The sequence below is a fragment of the Salmo salar genome, chromosome ssa27, assembly GCF_905237065.1.
Source record: "Salmo salar chromosome ssa27, Ssal_v3.1, whole genome shotgun sequence".
NCBI lineage: Eukaryota > Metazoa > Chordata > Actinopteri > Salmoniformes > Salmonidae > Salmo > Salmo salar.
Window position 1 is genome coordinate 42,245,220 of NC_059468.1, and position 20,036 is coordinate 42,265,255.

Sequence of the window (20,036 nt, forward strand, 5' to 3'; positions counted from 1 at the left end):
ACTACCGTAATTTCCGGACTATTAAGCGCACCTGAATATAAGCCTCACCCACTGAATTAAAAAAAATATATCTATTTTGAACATAAATAAGCCGCACATAAGCCGCACATAAGCCGCAGGTGCCTAACCGGTACATTGAAACAAATTAACTTTACACAGGCTTTAACGAAACACGGCTTGTAACAAAAATAAATAGGCTTTAACGAAACACGGCTTGTAACAATTAATTAGCAGTAAGCTTTAGTTGTCTTTTTGCACTGAGTCAATTCCTCACGCTGCTGTTTCCAACGTCTTATCATCGACTCATTAAGACCAAGCTCCCGTGCAGCAGCTCTATTTCCTTTTCCAACAGCCAGATCAATCGCCTTCAACTTGAAAGCTGCATCATAGGCATTTCTCCGTGTCTTTGCCATGATGAGGGTGACAAAATGACTACCGTAATCAGAATGATGGGAAGTTTGAGAGTGCTCGATTTAATCTAAACAGTAAACAAAAAAGTTGTTTGACCTTAACCCGTTCGGCAATTTCATTGGTCTAATGAAAGCTTCATGCCGCCAAAAAACTGAGCACATCACAGAATGTGTTTTTTTGTGAGAAAAAAAATTGAAAGCGGGAAAAATCCATATATTAGCCGCGTCATTGTTTAAGCCGCGAGGTTTAAAGCCTGGGAAAAAAAGTTGCAGCTTATAGTCCGGAATTTACGGTAGTCACTCCTAGCTTTTAAGAATTTGGTCTAAGTCTCAAATGGCACCCTATCCCCTATATAGTGCACTACATTTGATTATGGACCTATGAGCCCTGGTCAAACGTAGTGCATTTTATAGGGAGTAGGGCACAATTTGTGACGCATCCTTTCTCTACAGTGTGTTGCTGCAGGGAGTCTGAGCATGCTGAGGTAAAGAATGCACTAACTGCAAGTCTCTCTGGATAAGAGCATCTGCTAAATGACTCATTAACTGTACGTCTTTCTGGATAAGAGCCTCTGCTAAATGACAAATGTAAATATAAGAAGCTGCATTGCATCTAAAGTATCTTTAGAGTCTCCAGAATGGAAATGAAGGATGCAGCTGCCTGCTATGAATTACTGAACAACGCTCTGCCGTCGTCGACGCGATGCTTTAATGATGCTCTTTGAAGGCAGATGGAGTCAGAGCCCAACATCCAGCATAGTTCACCTTAGTCCATGTCAACTCTGTGAGGGATGATGAGTTGAGGCCTGAACAGCCTTCCCTGTGGCCACTCCCAGGTCTACATCAGTCTCGCTCTTCATCAGCCTCCTATACAGTCTACTGTGGCAGTCTCATCTCTGCCATCAAACCTGAGGTGGAATAAAGAGTTCAGTCTCATCTCTGCCATCAAACCTGAGGTGGAATAAAGAGTTCAGTCTCACCTCTGACATCAAACCTGAGGTGGAATAAAGAGTTCAGTCTCATCTCTGCCATCAAACCTGAGGTGGAATAAAGAGTTCAGTCTCATCTCTGCCATCAAACCTGAGGTGGAATAAAGAGTTCAGTCTCATCTCTGCCATCAAACCTGAGGTGGAATAAAGAGTTCAGTCTCATCTCTGACATCAAACCTGAGGTGGAATAAAGAGTTCAGTCTCATCTCTGCCATCAAACCTGAGGTGGAATAAAGAGTTCAGTCTCATCTCTGCCATCAAACCTGAGGTGGAATAAAGAGTTCAGTCTCATCTCTGACATCAAACCTGAGGTGGAATAAAGAGTTCAGTCTCATCTCTGACATCAAACCTGAGGTGGAATAAAGAGTTCAGTCTCATCTCTGCCATCAAACCTGAGGTGGAATAAAGAGTTCAGTCTCATCTCTGCCATCAAACCTGAGGTGGAATAAAGAGTTCAGTCTCATCTCTGCCATCAAACCTGAGGTGGAATAAAGAGTTCAGTCTCATCTCTGACATCAAACCTGAGGTGGAATAAAGAGTTCAGTCTCATCTCTGCCATCAAACCTGAGGTGGAATAAAGAGTTCAGTCTCATCTCTGCCATCAAACCTGAGGTGGATTAAAGAGTTCAGTCTCATCTCTGACATCAAACCTGAGGTGGAATAAAGAGTTCAGTCTCATCTCTGACATGTTTTATTTATGTTTTTATTTAACCTTTATGTAACCAGGTGGGCTAGTTGAGAACAAGTCCTTTATTTAACCAGGTAGGCCAGTTGAGAACAAGTCCTTTATTTAACCAGGTAGGCCAGTTGAGAACAAGTCCTTTATTTAACCAGGTTAGGCTAGTTGAGAACAAGTCCTTTATTTAACCTGGTAGGCCAGTTGAGAACAAGTCCTTTATTTAACCTGGTAGGCCAGTTGAGAACAAGTCCTTTATTTAACCAGGTAGGCCAGTTGAGAACAAGTCCTTTATTTAACCTGGTAGGCCAGTTGAGAACAAGTCCTTTATGTAACCAGGTAGTCTAGTTGAGAACAAGTTCTCATTTACAACTGCGACCTGGCCAAGATAAAGCAAAGCAGTGCGACAGAAACAAAAACACAGAGTTACACATGGAATAAACAAGCGTACAGTCAATAACACAATAGAAATAAAAGAAAGTCTATATACAGTGTGTGCAAATGGCGTGAGGAGGTAAGACAATAAATAGGCCATAGTAGCAAAGTAATTACAATTTATCAAATGAACAGATGTGACAGATGAGCAGATGATGATGTGCAGATGATGGTGTGTAAATAGTGATACTGGTGTGCAAAAGAGCAGCAAAGTAAATAAAAACAATATGGGGATGAGGTAGGTAGATTGGATGGGCTATTGACAGATGGGCTATGTACAGGTGCAGTGATCTGTGAGCTGCTCTGACAGCTGGTGCTTAAAGTTAGTGAGGGAGATAAGTGTTTCCAGTTTCAGTGATTTTTGCAGTTCGTTCCAGTCATTGGCAGCAGAGAACTGGAAGGAAAGGAGGCCAAAGGAGGAATTGGCTTTGGAGATGACCAGTGAGATATACCTGCTGGAGCGCGTGCTACGGGTGGTGCTGCTATGGTGACCAGTGAGCTGAGATAAGGCGGGGCTTTACCTAGCAGAGACTTATAGATGACCTGGAGCCAGTGGGTTTGGCGACGAATATGTAGCGAGGGCCTGCCGACGAGAGCATACAGGTCGCAGTGGAGGGTAGTATATGGGGCTTTGGTGACAAAACGGATGGCACTGTGATAGACTGCATCCAGTTTGCTGACTAGAGTGTTGGAGGCTATTTTGTAGATGACATCGCTGAAGTCAAGGATCGGTAGGATAGTCAGTTTTCCGAGGGTATGTTTGGCGGTGTGAGTGAAGGAGGCTTTGTTTGCGAAATAGAAAGCCGATTCTAGATTTAATTTTGGATTGGAGATGCTTGATGTGAGTCTGGAAGGAGAGTTTACAGTCTAACCAGACACCTAGGTATTTGTAGATGTCCACGTATTCTAGGTCAGAACAGTCCAGAGTAGTGATGCTGGACGGGCGGGCAGCGAACGGTTGAAAAGCATGCATTTGGTTTTGCAAGCGTTTAAGAGCAGTTGGAGGCCACAGAAGGAGTGACATCAAACCTGAGGTGGAATAAAGAGTTGGGTTACCTACCCTGGGTGTGTTGGGGACCTACCCTGGGTGTGTTGGGGACCTACCCTGGGTGTGTTGGGGACCTACCCTGGGTGTGTTGGGGACCTACCCTGGGTGTGAGTTGGTACCTACCCTGGGTGTGTTGGGGACCTACCCTGGGTGTGAGTTGGGTACCTACCCTGGATGTGTTGGCACCTACCCTGGGTGTGTTGGTACCTACCCTGGATGTGTTGGTACCTACCCTGGGTATGTTGGGGACCTACCCTGGATGTGTTGGGACCATCCCTGGGTGTGTTGGGTACCTACCCTGGGTGTGTTGGGTACCTACCCTGGGTGTGGATTGGTACCTACCCTGGGTGTGTTGGGTACCTACCCTGGGTGTGTGTTGGAACCTACCCTGGGTGTGAGTTGGGTACCTACCCTGGATGTGTTGGAACATACCCTGGGTGTGTGTTGGGTTACCTACCCTGGGTGTGTTGGGTACCTACCCTGGGTGTGAGTTGGTACCTACCCTGGGTGTTTTGGGTACCTACCCTGGATGTGTTGGAACATACCCTGGGTGTGTGTTGGGTTACCTACCCTGGGTGTGTTGGTACCTACCCTGGTTTGTTGCTTCTTACCCTGGGTGTGTTGGGTACCTACCCTGGGTGTGTGTTTGTACCTACCCTGGGTGTGAGTTGGTACCTACCCTGGGTGTGTTGGGAACCTACCCTGGGTGTGTGTTGGTACCTACCCTGGGTGTGAGTTGGGTACCTACCCTGGATGTGTTGGAACATACCCTGGGTGTGTGTTGGGTTACCTACCCTGGGTGTGTGTTTTGGTACCTACCCTGGGTGTGTGTTGGGTACCTACCCTGGGTGTGAGTTGGTACCTACCCTGGGTGTTTATTGGGTACCTACCCTGGGTGTTTATTGGGTACCTACCCTGGGTGTTTATTGGGCACCTACCCTGGGTGTTTATTGGGTACCTACCCTGGGTGTTTATTGGGCACCTACCCTGGGTGTTTATTGGGTACCTACCCTGGGTGTGTGTTGGGCTCCGTCCATGAGGCTCTGTCTGAGCAGCCCTGTCACAGTCTCCAGCTCCTGTTCAGCCTCGTGGACGTTAGGGTCCAGCTGTAACACCTCCTGGAGGTCACTGCTGGAAGACAGGTAGTCCTGGGAAGGGAGGGAGAGCGGGAGAAGATAGCGGGGTAGAGGAGAAGAGAGTGAGGATGAAGAAAGGGTGAGAGTGTGGGGAGAAAGAGTGAGAGAAGGAGGGGGAGGTAGAATGTCAAAAAGAGGTTCAAAATCAATGGTATTTGGTTTTTATTAGGATCCCCATTAGACGTCGCGATACCAGCAACTACTCGTCTTGGGGTCCACACAAAACACGACATGTTACAGAACACTAATAGACAAGAACAGAACTACATACATTTAAAAAAAACAGCACACATATCCTACATATCAATACACACAAACTATCTAGGTCCAATAGGGGAGAGGCGTTGTGTCGTGAGGTGTTGCTTTATTAGTTTTGTTAAACCAGGTTTTCTGTTCATTTGAGCAATATGAGATGGAACGGGGTTCCATGCATTATTGGCTCTATATAATACTGTACGCTTTCTTGGATTTGTTCTGGAGCTGCGTGTAAGTTGACTATGCAAACAATTTGGGATTTTTCAACACAATGTTTCTTATAAAAAGAATAAGTGATGCAGTCAGTCTTTCCTCAACTCTTAGCCAAGAGAGACTGGCATCCATAGTATTTATATCAGCCCTCTGATTACTATGAAGAGAAAGACGTGCTGCTCTGTTCTGGGCCAGTTGCAGCTTAACTAGGCCTTTCTCTGCAGCACTGGACCACATGACTGGACAATAATCATTAAAAACATGTTGCATCTCTTCTATCCTCAAGGGCGATAGTGTTCATTGGTTTTCCTTGTTCTTCACACAAAAACATGGGCACAAAACAATTTTTTCCAAGTTTATAACAGAAAAATCCGCAACGTGAAAAAGGCTTTTATTGTTTGTTTTTTTACATTGACCAAAAAAATTGCTTGTTTTTTTTTGTCATCTTGTTTTTTTGCGACTTGATGTTTCTATTTTCACAAGTGGGTGCGGTTACATGTAGAATGCCTGTCATTTTCCAAATGCAACACTTCCTGTCCCTTCAAAATAGGAGTTCATCCTTCTAACTTCATTCTATTAATCTACTATCTATTAAAACATTTATTAATACCTATTAAGTCATATATTAATGCCAGTGGTGTAAAGTACTTAAGTAAAAATACTTTAAAGGACTATTTAAGTAGATATTTGGGGTATCTTTACCTTACTTTACTATTTATATTGTTTATAAGTTTTATTTTGACTCACTAAACAAATACTGCCTTTATAAACTATGTTGGAGTGTGTCCCTGTCTGTACGTACACTACCGTTCAAAAGTTTGGGGCCTCTTAGAAATGTCCTTGTTTTTAAGCACATTTTTTGTGCATTAAAATAACATCAAATTGATCAGAAATACAGTGTAGACATTGTTAATGTTGTAAATGACTACTGTAGCTGGAAACGGCAGATTTTTTTATGGAATATCTACATAGGTGTACAGAGGCCCATTATCAGCAACCATCACTCCTGTGTTCCAATGGCAAGTTGTGTTAGCTAATCCAAGTTCATCATTTTAAAAGGCTAATTGATCATTAGAAAACCCTTTTGCAATTATGTTAGCACAGCTGAAAACTGTTGTTCTGATTAAAGAAGCAATAAAACTGGCCTTCTTTAGACTAGTTGAGAATCTGGAGCATCAACATTTGTGGGTTCAATTACAGGCTCAAAATGGCCAGAAACAAAGAACTTTCTTCTGAAACTCGTCAATCTATTCTCGTTCTGAGAAATTAAGGCTATTTCTTGTGAGAAATTCCAAGAAACTGAACATCTCGTACGACGCTGTGTACTACTCCCTTCACAGAACAGCGCAAACTGGCTCTAACCAGAATAGAAAGAGGAGTGGGAGGCCCCGGTGCACAACTGAACAAGAGGACAAGCACATTAGATTGTCTAGTTTGAAAAACAGACGCCTCAAAAGTCCTCAAATGGCAGCTTCATTAAATAGTACCCGCAAAACACCAGTCTCAACATCAACAGTGAAGAGGCAACTCCGGGATGCTGGCCTTCTAGGCAGAGTTGCAAAGAAAAAGCCATATCTCAGACTGGCCAGTAAAAAGAAAAGACTAAGATGGGCAAAAGAACACAGACACTGAACAGAGGAACTCTGCCTCCCAGAGCATCCCAGAGTCGCCTCTATTCACTGTTGACGTTGAGACTGGTGGGGTTTTTTCTGATCAATTTGATGTTATTTTAATGGACAAAAACATGTGCTTTTCTTTCAAAAACAAGGACATTTATAAGGGTCCCGAAACTTTTGAACGGTAGTGTAGTTCCACTGTTGATAGATGTCTTTCCATATATAGTTCCACTGTAGATAGATGTATCCTGACCGTGTCTGAATCCTGGCTTAGGAAGACCACCAAAATCCCTGACATTTCCATCCCTAACTATAACATTTTCCGACAAGATAAAACTGCCGAAGGGGGGCGAAGTTGCAATCTACTGCAGAGACAGCCTGCAGAGATCTGTCTTACTCTCCAGGTTTGTGCCCAAACAACTTGAGCTTCTACTTTTAAAAATTCACCTTTCCAGAAACAAGTCTCTCACCGTTGCCGCTTGCTATAGACTACCTTCCCCCCAACTGTGCCCTGGACACCATATGTGAATTGATTGTCCCCCATCTATCTTCAGAGCTCGTGCTGTTAGGTGACCTAAACTGGGACATGCTTAACACCCCGGCCATCCAACAATCTAAACTTGATGCCCTCAATCTCACACAAATTATCAAGGAACCTACCAGGTACAACCCCAAATCCGTAAACACGGGCACCCTCATAGATATCATCCTAACCAACCTGCCCTCCAAATACACCTCTGCTGTCTCCAACCAGGATCTCAGTGATCACTGCCTCATTGCCTGCGTCCGTAATGGCTCTGCAGTCAAACGACCTCCACTCATCACTGTTAAACGCTCCCTGAAACACTTCTGAGAGCAGGCCTTTCTAATCGACCTGGCCCGGGTATCCTGGAAGGACATTGACCTCATCCCGTCAGTAGAGGATGCCTGGTTATTCTTTAAAAGTGCTTTCCTCACCATCTTAAATAAGCATGCCCCATTCAAAAAATGTAAAACCAGGAACAGATATAGCCCTTGGTTCACTCCAGACCTGACTGCCCTTGACCAGCACAAAAACATCCTGTGGCGTACTGAATTAGCATCGAATAGCCCCCGCAATATGCAACTTTTCAGGGAAGTTAGGAACCAATATACACAGTCAGTTAGGAAAGCTAACGGTTAGCTTTTTCTAACAGAAATGTGCATCCTGTAGCACTAATTCCAAAACGTTTTGGTACACTGTAAAGTCCGTGGAGAGTAAGAGCACCTCCTCCCAGCTGCCTACTGCACTGAGGCTAGGAAATACTGTCACCACAGATACATCCACGATAATTGAGAATTTCAATAAGCATTTTTCTACGGCTGGCCATGCTTTCCACCTGGCTACCCCTACCCCGGTCAACAGCCCTGCACCCCCCACAGCAACTTGCCCAAGCCTCCCCCATTTCTCCTTCACCCAAATCTAGATAGCTGATGTTCTGAAAGAGCTGCAAAATCTGGACCCTTACAAATCAGCCGGGCTAGACAATCTGGACCCTCTCTTTCTAAAATTATCCGCCGAAATTGTTGCAACCCCTATTACTAGCCTGTTCAACCCGTCTTTCGTATCGTCTGACATCCCCAAAGATTGGAAAGCTGCTACGGTCATCCCCCTCTTCAAAGGGGGTGACACTCTAGACCCAAACTGCTACAAACCTATATTCATCCTACCCTGCCTTTCTAAGGTCTTCGAAAGCCAAGTTAACAAACAGATCACCAACCATTTTGAATCCCACCGTACCTTCTCCGCTATGCAATCTGGTTTCCGAGCTGGTCATGGGTGCACCTCAGCCACGCTCAAGGTCTTAAACGATATCATAACCTCCATTGATAAGAGACAATACTGTGCAGCTGTATTAATAGACCTGGTCAAGGCTTTCAACTCTGTCAATCACCACATTCTTATCCGCAGACTCAACAGCCTTGGTTTATCAAATGACTGCCTCGCCTGGTTCACCAACTACTTCTCAGATAGAGTTCAGTGTGTCAAATCGGAGGGCCTGTTGTCCGGACCTCTGGCAGTCTCTATGGGGGTGCCACAGGGTTCAATTCTCGGGCCGACTCTCTTCTCTGTATACATCAAAATACCTTCCAACACTCTACTCAGCAAATTGGATGCAGTCTATCACAGTGCCATCCGTTTTGTCACCAAAGCCCCATATACTACCCACCACTGTGACCTGTATGCTCTCGTTGGCTGGCCCTCGCTTCATATTCATCACCAAACCCACTGGCTCCAGGTCATCTATAAGTCTTTGCTAGGTAAAGCCCCACCTTATCTCAGCTCACTGGTCACCATAGCAACACCCACCCTCAGCACGCGCTCCAGCAGGTATATTTCACTGGTCACCACCAAAGCCAATTCCTCCTTTGGCCGCCTTTCCTTCCAGTTTTCTGCTGCCAATGACTGGAACGAACTGCAAAAATCTCTGAAGCTGGAGACTCATATCTTCCTCACTAACTTTAAGCACCAGCTGTCAGAGCAGTTCACAGATCACTGTAGCTGTACATAGCCCATCTGTAAACAGCCCATCTATCTACCTCATCCCCATACTGTTATTTATTTATTTTGCTCCTTTGCACCCTAGTATCTCTACTTGCACATTCATCTTCTGCACATCTATCACTCCAGTGTTTAACTGCTATATTGTAATTACTTCGCCACCATGGCCTATTTATTGCCTTACCTCCCTTACCTCACCTCATTTGCACACAGTGTATATAGATTTTTCTACTATATTATTGATTGTATGTTTGTTTATTCCATGTGTAACTCTGTGTTGTTGTATGTGTCGAACTGCTTTGCTTTATCTTGGTCAGGTCGCAGTTGTAAATGAGAACTTGTTCTCAACTGGCCTACCAGGTTAAATAAAGGACTTGTTCTCAACTGGCCTACCTGGTTAAATAAAGGACTTGTTCTCAACTGGCCTACCTGGTTAAATAAAGGACTTGTTCTCAACTGGCCTACCTGGTTAAATAAAGGTGAAATAAAATAATCACATGGACAAGGAGGAACTGATCATTAATCCTAGATCAGCAATGCTACTCTGAGACACTGTGAATACAGGTCTAGATTTTCCCTAAATGTTATGTTTGTGAGTGAGTACTTGGCAGACAGGAAAAGGAGGCGGGAGAGGAGTGTACTGCAGGTGTGTGAGTGGTGTCCCGGCCAGTCATTTGTAGGTTTCTGTAGCCTTCAGGCCTTTGGCTCTTAATCTGAATATCTCACCCTGCTCTCTACCTCTTCACTGTCACTCTGTTGAATGATTTCATTCTCTGAACCCTCCTCTCCTCCTTTCCTGAGCCCTCAACAGACAGAACAGCACCATCAGCAGAGCTACAGCACCGCTCATTCTGAAATCCCACCTCTTCAGAAATGATATAGTCTATGATGCTCAGATTACTAATGGTTAATTAGGGCACCATGACCATGACATATCAGTGAGCTAACCATTTACAGTAACTGCAGTTCATTAATAGATCAATAAACACTATCATTGTTGTGACTATCTTATAATCTTAAATCTAAAATACAAATGGAGAAATATCACTTTATCTTGACATTAATAGATGAATAAATAGCTATTAATTGATGACTTAATAGATAGTAGATGAAGTTAGAAGGGTGAACACCTATTTTGAAGGAACAGGAAGTGTTGGTTGTGCATTTTGCCAATGAAATGCATTCCACATGTAACCCCACCCACTTGTTAATTGTTTTTGGTTTATCTGCTGAGTTAACAAAAAAACAAGCCGTTTTTCTGTTTTTGGAAAACACAGTGTTCATTGGTTTTCCTTGTTCTTCACACAAAAAACATGTGCTGAACCAACTAGGACTTTGAATAATAGATAACCACCTGTAAGCCTTTAAACGCCAGCGCACGTCTATAGAAGGCCTTCTTATTGGTTGGTTCCAGCTTGAGGGCGGAGTCACAGTCCTGTTTGGCCTCTTCAAAACAACCCAGTCTCAGATAACAGATGGCTCTGGAGGTGAAGGGTAGGGGTTAAGGACTGATAGTGGGCTTGAAAGTGGTCATGTGTCATGGCGATTTTTGTGTACAGTACTACACTGATAAAGAACTGTGCTTACAATCATATAAAAAATAAATCAAATAAATGCCACTCGCACTTGACTTCCCTCTACTAGCATGGACATTACTGAGGAAAAATTGACTTGACTGAGATATGTGGTTATGATGAATTCACAAACTGTAAGTGGCTCTGGATAAAAGCATCTGCTAAATAACTCAAATGTAAATCTTGTCTGTAAGCACTTCCTATTATCTACTGTAAGTATTAACTTAGGTTTGATCGGAAGGGTTATGGGTCACCTGTTGCTAAAGCAGGAACACTTGTCAGGTTAAGGTTAGGGTTAGTATGCTAGCAGGGTTAGTATGCTAGCAGGGTTAGTATGCTAGCAGGGTTAGTATGCTAGCAGGGTTAGTATGCTAGCAGGGTTAGTATGGTAGCAGGGTTAGTATGCTAGCAGGGTTAGTATGCTAGCAGGGTTAGTATGCTAGCAGGGTTAGTATGGTAGCAGGGTTAGTATGCTAGCAGGGTTAGTGTGCTAGCAGGGTTAGTATGCTAGCAGGGTTAGTATGCTAGCAGGGTTAGTGTGCTAGCAGGGTTAGTATGCTAGCAGGGTTAGGGTTAGTATGCTAGCAGGATTAGTATGCTAGCAGGGTTAGTATGCTAGTAGGGTTAGTGTGCTAGCAGGGTTAGTATGCTAGCAGGGTTAGGGTTAGTATGCTAGCAGGATTAGTATGCTAGCAGGGTTAGTGTGCTAGCAGGGTTAGTATGCTAGCAGGGTTAGGGTTAGTGTGCTAGCAGAGTTAGTATGCTAGCAGGGTTAGGGTTAGTATGCTAGCAGGGTTAGTATGCTAGCAGGATTAGGGTTAGTGTGCTAGCAGGGTTAATGGACTCCCGAGTGGCGCAGCGGTCTAAGGCACTGCATCTCAGTGCTAGAGGCGTCACTACAGACCCTGGTTCAATTCCAGGCTGTATCACAACCGGCAGTGATTGGGAGTCCCATAGGGAGGCGCACAGTTGGCCCAGTGTCATCTGGGTTTGGCTGCCTAGTTAAAATAAAAGGTTAGTATGCTAGCAGGGTTATGGGTCACCTGTTGGTAAAGCAGGAACACTTGTCAGGTTAGGGTTAGTATGCTAGCTGGGTTAGGGTTAGTATGCTAGCAGGTTAGTATGCTAGCAGGGTTAGGGTTAGTATGCTAGCAAGGTTAGGGTTAGTATGCTAGCAGGGTTAGTATGCTGGTTAGGGTTAGTATGCTAGCAGGGTTAGTATGCTGGTTAGGGTTAGTATGCTGGTTAGGGTTAGTATGCTAGCAGGGTTAGGGTTAGTATGCTAGCAGGGTTAGTATGCTAGCAGGGTTAGGGTTAGTATGCTAGCAGGGTTAGTATGCTAGCAGGGTTAGTGTGCTAGCAGGGTTAGTATGCTAGCAGGGTTAGTATGCTAGCAGGGTTAGTATGCTAGCAGGTTAGTATGCTAGCAGGGTTAGGGTTAGTATGCTAGCAGGGTTAGTATGCTGGTTAGGGTTAGTATGCTAGCAGGGTTAGTATGCTGGTTAGGGTTAGTATGCTGGTTAGGGTTAGTATGCTAGCAGGGTTAGTATGCTAGCAGGGTTAGTATGCTAGCAGGGCTAGTATGATAGCAGGGTTAGGGTTAGTATGCTAGCAGGGTTAGTATGCTGGTTAGGGTTAGTATGCTAGCAGGGTTAGGGTTAGTATGCTAGCAGGGTTAGGGTTAGTATACTAGCAGGGTTAGGGTTAGTATGCTAGCAGGGTTAGTATGCTGGTTAGGGTTAGTATACTAGCAGGGTTAGGGTTAGTATGCTAGCAGGGTTAGGGTTAGTATGCTAGCAGGGTTAGAGGTCACCTGTTGGTAAAGCAGGAACACTCGTCAGGTTTGATCTTAAGGCATTCGCTGTACTTCTCTAGACCGTCATGGAACTGGCTTTTCCTCACATGCTCATTTCCTTCTGTCTTGAGAGAGGCAAAGCGAGCCTCTGCTTTTTTGGCTGCGGAGAGAGAGAGAGAGAGAAGCAGTTATCAGCAGTGATGCAAGAGGAAATCTGCAGACTCAGAGCAATATGATTTGTTTTTCTAACTAATTAAACTACTTCTAGCTGACTGTAACTATAAAAAACTTTCCTACAATGACTTCCAATGTCAATGAGCAAAAGCTGACTGGTTGAGCCTCTGTTGAGTTTAACAGAGCTGTGACTTGATGAACCGCGTCTAATCCACAGCACAACATTCTGGCCAACTCAACAGATGTAACATTTCATATTCAGCACCCTGGGTAGTCTGGGTAGAGAAGTCAGATTAAGGTGCTGCCTTTAAAAGGAGTGCTGGTGTCTCACATGACAGACCCTGTTTTATTCATCTGTATCTATTTCTGAATAATCTGCATGGACAATCTCTTTCTACCAGTCTGAATCTGGGTATCAGGTTACACTCTACATATCTACCACACTGTGACTGGCTGACCCGTGGGTATCAGGTTACACTCTACATATCTACCACACTGTGACTGGCTGACCCGTGGGTATCAGGTTACACTCTACATATCTACCACACTGTGACTGGAATGACCCGTGGGTATCAGGTTACACTCTACATATCTACCACACTGTGACTGGAATGACCCGTGGGTATCAGGTTACACTCTACATATCTACCACACTGTGACTGGAATGACCCGTGGGTATCAGGTTACACTCTACATATCTACCACACTGTGACTGGCTGACCCGTGGGTATCAGGTTACACTCTACATATCTACCACACTGTGACTGGAATGACCCGTGGGTATCAGGTTACACTCTACATATCTACCACACTGTGACTGGAATGACCCGTGGGTATCAGGTTACACTCTACATATCTACCACACTGTGACTGGCTGACCCGTGGGTATCAGGTTACACTCTACATATCTACCACACTGTGACTGGAATGACCCGTGGGTATCAGGTTACACTCTACATATCTACCACACTGTGACTGGAATGACCCGTGGGTATCAGGTTACACTCTACATATCTACCACACTGTGACTGGAATGACCCGTGGGTATCAGGTTACACTCTACATATCTACCACACTGTGACTGGAATGACCCGTGGGTATCAGGTTACACTCTACATATCTACCACACTGTGACTGGAATGACCCGTGGGTATCAGGTTACACTCTACATATCTACCACACTGTGACTGGCTGACCCGTGGGTATCAGGTTACACTCTACATATCTACCACACTGTGACTGGAATGACCCGTGGGTATCAGGTTACACTCTACATATCTACCACACTGTGACTGGAATGACCCGTGGGTATCAGGTTACACTCTACATATCTACCACACTGTGACTGGAATGACCCGTGGGTATCAGGTTACACTCTACATATCTACCACACTGTGACTGGCTGACCCGTGGGTATCAGGTTACACTCTACATATCTACCACACTGTGACTGGAATGACCCGTGGGTATCAGGTTACACTCTACATATCTACCACACTGTGACTGGAATGACCCGTGGGTATCAGGTTACACTCTACATATCTACCACACTGTGACTGGAATGACCCGTGGGTATCAGGTTACACTCTACATATCTACCACACTGTGACTGGAATGACCCGTGGGTATCAGGTTACACTCTACATATCTACCACACTGTGACTGGCATGACCCGTGGGTATCAGGTTACACTCTACATATCTACCACACTGTGACTGGAATGACCCGTGGGTATCAGGTTACACTCTACATATCTACCACACTGTGACTGGAATGACCCGTGGGTATCAGGTTACACTCTACATATCTACCACACTGTGACTGGCTGACCCGTGGGTATCAGGTTACACTCTACATATCTACCACACTGTGACTGGAATGACCCATGGGTATCAGGTTACACTCTACATATCTACCACACTGTGACTGGCTGACCCGTGGGTATCAGGTTACACTCTACATATCTACCACACTGTGACTGGAATGACCCGTGGGTATCAGGTTACACTCTACATATCTACCACACTGTGACTGGAATGACCCGTGGGTATCAGGTTACACTCTACATATCTACCACACTGTGACTGGAATGACCCGTGGGTATCAGGTTACACTCTACATATCTACCACACTGTGACTGGCTGACCCGTGGGTATCAGGTTACACTCTACATATCTACCACACTGTGACTGGCTGACCCGTGGGTATCAGGTTACACTCTACATATCTACCACACTGTGACTGGCTGACCCGTGGGTATCAGGTTACACTCTACATATCTACCATACTGTGACTGGAATGACCCGTGGGTATCAGGTTACACTCTACATATCTACCACACTGTGACTGGCTGACCCGTGGGTATCAGGTTACACTCTACATATCTACCACACTGTGACTGGCTGACCCGTGGGTATCAGGTTACACTCTACATATCTACCACACTGTGACTGGAATGACCCGTGGGTATCAGGTTACACTCTACATATCTACCACACTGTGACTGGAATGACCCGTGGGTATCAGGTTACACTCTACATATCTACCACACTGTGACTGGCTGACCCGTGGGTATCAGGTTACACTCTACATATCTACCACACTGTGACTGGCTGACCCGTGGGTATCAGGTTACACTCTACATATCTACCACACTGTGACTGGCTGACCCGTGGGTATCAGGTTACACTCTACATATCTACCACACTGTGACTGGAATGACCCGTGGGTATCAGGTTACACTCTACATATCTACCACACTGTGACTGGAATGACCCGTGGGTATCAGGTTACACTCTACATATCTACCACACTGTGACTGGAATGACCCGTGGGTATCAGGTTACACTCTACATATCTACCACACTGTGACTGGAATGACCCGTGGGTATCAGGTTACACTCTACATATCTACCACACTGTGACTGGAATGACCCGTGGGTATCAGGTTACACTCTACATATCTACCACACTGTGACTGGCTGACCCGTGGGTATCAGGTTACACTCTACATATCTACCACACTGTGACTGGAATGACCCGTGGGTATCAGGTTACACTCTACATATCTACCACACTGTGACTGGAATGACCCGTGGGTATCAGGTTACACTCTACATATCTACCACACTGTGACTGGAATGACCCGTGGGTATCAGGTTACACTCTACATATCTACCACACTGTGACTGGAATGACCCGTGGGTATCAGGTTACACTCTACATATCTACCACACTGTGACTGGAATGACCCGTGGGTATCAGGTTACACTCTACATATCTACCACACTGTGACTGGAATGACCCGTGGGTATCAGGTTACACTCTACATATCTACCACACTGTGACTGGAATGACCCGTGGGTATCAGGTTACACTCTACATATCTACCACACTGTGACTGGAATGACCCGTGGGTATCAGGTTACACTCTACATATCTACCACACTGTGACTGGAATGACCCGTGGGTATCAGGTTACACTCTACATATCTACCACACTGTGACTGGAATGACCCGTGGGTATCAGGTTACACTCTACATATCTACCACACTGTGACTGGAATGACCCGTGGGTATCAGGTTACACTCTACATATCTACCACACTGTGACTGGCTGACCCGTGGGTATCAGGTTACACTCCAGCGAGTGTAAAAACAAAAAAGGGGATCTGTTAAGGAGTCTTTTGGTCCTAGACTTGGTGCTCCGATACCACTTGCCGTGCGGTAGCAGAAAGAACAGTCTATGACTAGGGTGGCTGGAGTCTTTGAACATTTTTGGGGCCTTCCTCTGACACCGCCTGGTATAGAGCTCCTGGATGGGAGGAAGCTTGGCCCCGGTGATGTACTGGGCCGTTCGCACTACCCTCTGTAACGGTGATGCAACCAGGCAGGATGCTCTTGATGGTGCAGCTGTATAATTTTTTGAGGATCTGGTTTCCCATGCCAAATCTTTTCAGTCTCCTGAGGGGGAATAGGTTTTGTCGTGCCCTCTTTACAACTGTCTTGGTGTGTTTGGACCATGATAGTTTGTTGGTGATGTGGACACCAGGGAACTTGAAGATCTTGACCCGCTCCACTACAGCCCCGTCGATGAGAATGGGGGCGTGTTCGGGTCTCCTTTTCCTGTAGTCCACGATCAGCTCCTTTGTCTTGCTCACGTTGAGGGAGAAGTTGTTGTCCTGGCACCACACTGCCAGTTCTCTCCCTATAGGCTGTCTCATCGTTGTCGGTGATCAGGCCTACCACCATTATGTCATCAGCAAATTTAATGATGCTGTTGGAGTCATGCTTGGCCATGCAGTCGTGAGTGAACAGGGATGACAGGAGGGGACTAAGCATGCACGCCTGAGGGGCCCCCGTGTTGAGGATCTGCGTGACAGATGTGTTGTTGCCTACCCTTACCACCTGGGGGCGGCCCGTCAGAAAGTCCAGGACGCTTTTGCCTGTTTGATGGTTTGTCTGAGGGAATAGCGGGATTTCTTATAAGCGTCTTGCTCCTTGAAAGCGGAAGCTCTAGCCTTTATTTCAGTGTGGATGTTGCCTGTAATCCATGGCTTCTGGTTGGGATATGTACGTACGGTCACTGTCGGGACGACGTCCTCAATGTACTTATTGATGAAGCCGGTGGCTGAGGTGGTATACTCCTCAATGCCATTGGATGAATCCCGGAATATATTCCAGTCTGTGCAGCAAAACAGTCCTGTAGCTTAGCATCCACGTCATCTGACCACTTCCGTATTGAGCGAGTCACTGGTATTTCCTGCTTTAGTTTTTGCTTGTAAGAAGTAATCAGGAGGATAGAATTATGGTCAGATTTGCTAAATGGAGGGCGAGGGAGAGCTTTGTATGCGTCTCTGTGTGTGGAGTAAAGGTGGTCTAGAGTTTTTTTCACCCTGGTTGTACATTTAACATGCTGGTAGAAAGGAGGTAAAACTGATTTAAGTTTGCCTGCATTAAAGTCCCCGGGCACTAGGAGCGCCGCTTCTGGATGAACATTTTCTTGTTTGCTCCTGAGTGGCAATGCGGTCTAAGGCAATGCATCTCAATGCAAGAGGTGTCACTACAGTTCCTGGTTCGAATCCAGGCTGTATCACATCCGGCCGCGATTGGGAGTCCCAAAGGGCGGCGCACAATTGGCCCAGCGTCATCTGGGTTTGGCCGGGGTAGGCCGACATTGTGAATAAGAATTTGTTCTTTACTGACTTGCATAGTTAAATAAAGGTTAAATAAAAAATAAAAAATGTAAATAATGTATGGCCTTATACAGCTCGTTGAGTGCAGTCTTAGTGCCAGCATCGGTTTGTGGTGGTAAATAGGCAGCAATGAAAAATATAGATGAGAACTCTCTTGGTAGATCGTGTGGTCTACAGCTTGTCATGAGGTACTTTACCTCAGGCGAGCACCACTCTTCGTCTTACCAGAGGTCGCTGTTCTGTATTGCCAATGCACGGAAAACCCAGCCAACTGTATATTATCTGTGTCGTCGGTGAAACATAAGATATTACAATTTTTAATGTCTCTGTTGGTAGGATAGTCTCGAACGGAGCTCATCCAGTTTATTCTCCAGTGATTGCACGTTGGCCAGTAGAACGGATGGTAGAGGCGGGTTACCCACTCGCCGACGAATTCTCACAAGGCACCCAGATCTGTGCCCCCTTTATAATTTCAATTCAATTCAAGGGGCCTTGGCATGGGAAACATATGTTTACATTATGAAAGCAAGTCAAATGGAAAATAAACAAAAGTGAAATAAACAATAAAAGGTGAACAGTAAGTATAAAATTCCCAAAAAATTAAGACATTTCAAATGTCATATTATGTCTATATACAGTGTTGCAACGATGTGCAAATAGTTCAAGTACAAAAGGGAAAATAAATAAACATAAATATGGGTTGTATTTACAATGGTGTTTGTTCTTCACTGGTTGCCCTTTTCTTGTGGCAACACGTTACAAATCTTGCTGCTGTGATGGAACACTGTGGTATTTCACCCAGTAGATATGGGAGTTTATCCCCCCAAAAAATCTTTGTGGGTCTGTGTAATCTGAGGGAAATATGTGTCTGAAATATGGTCATACATTTGGCAGGAGGTTCGGAAGTGCAGCTCAGTTTCCACCTCATTTTGTGGGCAGTGGGCACATAGCCTGTCTTCTCTTGAGAGCCAGGTCTGCCTACGGCAACCTTTCTCAATAGCAAGGCTATGCTCACTGAGTCTGTACATAGTCAAAGCTTTCCTTAATTTTGGGTCAGCCACAGTGGTCAGGTATTCTGCCACTGTGTTCTCTCTGTTTAGGGTCAAATAGCATTCTAGTTTGCTCAGTTTTTTTGTTAATTCTTTCCAAGTAATTATCTTTTAGTGTCCTCATGATTTGGTTGAGTCTAGTTGTGTTGCTGTCCTGGGGCTCTGTGGGGTCAGTTTGTGTTTGTGAACAGAGCCCCAGGACCAGTTTGCTTAGGGGGACTCTTCTCCAGGTTCATCTCTCTGTAGGTGATGGCTCTGTGGGGTCAGTTTGTGTTTGTGAACAGAGCCCCAGGACCAGTTTGCTTAGGGGACTCTTCTCCAGGTTCATCTCTCTGTAGGTGATGGTTTTGTTATGGAAAGTCTGGGAATCGGATCTCCGTCTCCTCTTCATGTGAATGACGGGGATTTGGACCTGGTCTGGGAGCAACAGAATATCCATCGCGTCAGACTCATTAAAGAAAAAAATCTTTGTCCAGTTCGAAGTGAATAACTGCTGTTCTGATATCCAGAAGCTCTTTTCGGTCAGAAACATTATGTACAAATAAGTTACAAACAACGCAAAAAATAAAAAAAATTAAAAAAACAATTGGTTAGGAGCCCGTAAAACGTCAGCCGTCCGCCTCTGGTGCCATTGTCACTGTGACTGGCTGACCCGTGGGTATCAGGTTACACTCTACATAATTCATTAACACCTCATTAGGAATACGTCTACCATTCACTCAGATTCCCTGTGACACACTTATATACCTATATGTCGCAGCTATTAGATCAAGAACACAACTTCAGCTACTTGGATGGATTTGGTCAACGACGCATATGTTTCATTGTGACGAGTAAACCTTTCCTCAGACCTGAAGACTTGTGTATTGTTTAGGCTTTAGCTCAGTGGACTAAAGCTGTCTTGAATTGCACGGACAACCCAGGTTCAATACCCAGTCATGTTCAAACTG

At 45.1% G+C, this 20,036-nt stretch overlaps 1 protein-coding gene across 2 annotated transcripts in view; it reads right to left on the reverse strand.

Moving 5' to 3' along the window:
• Positions 1–446: 446 nt before the first annotated feature.
• Positions 447–20,036, reverse strand: part of spag1a (sperm associated antigen 1a) — a 25,887-nt gene continuing 6,297 nt past the window's right edge. Inside the window, exons 5-8 of one of the 2 annotated variants that reach the window (XM_045709620.1) lie at positions 12,687–12,828; positions 10,654–10,780; positions 4,569–4,706; positions 447–1,318 (exon numbers count right to left, since the gene is read on the reverse strand). In XM_045709620.1, coding sequence (XP_045565576.1) covers positions 1,313–1,318; positions 4,569–4,706; positions 10,654–10,780; positions 12,687–12,828 — 413 coding nt within the window. In that variant the 3' untranslated portion in view covers positions 447–1,312. The other variant, XM_045709621.1, reaches the window with a different exon arrangement.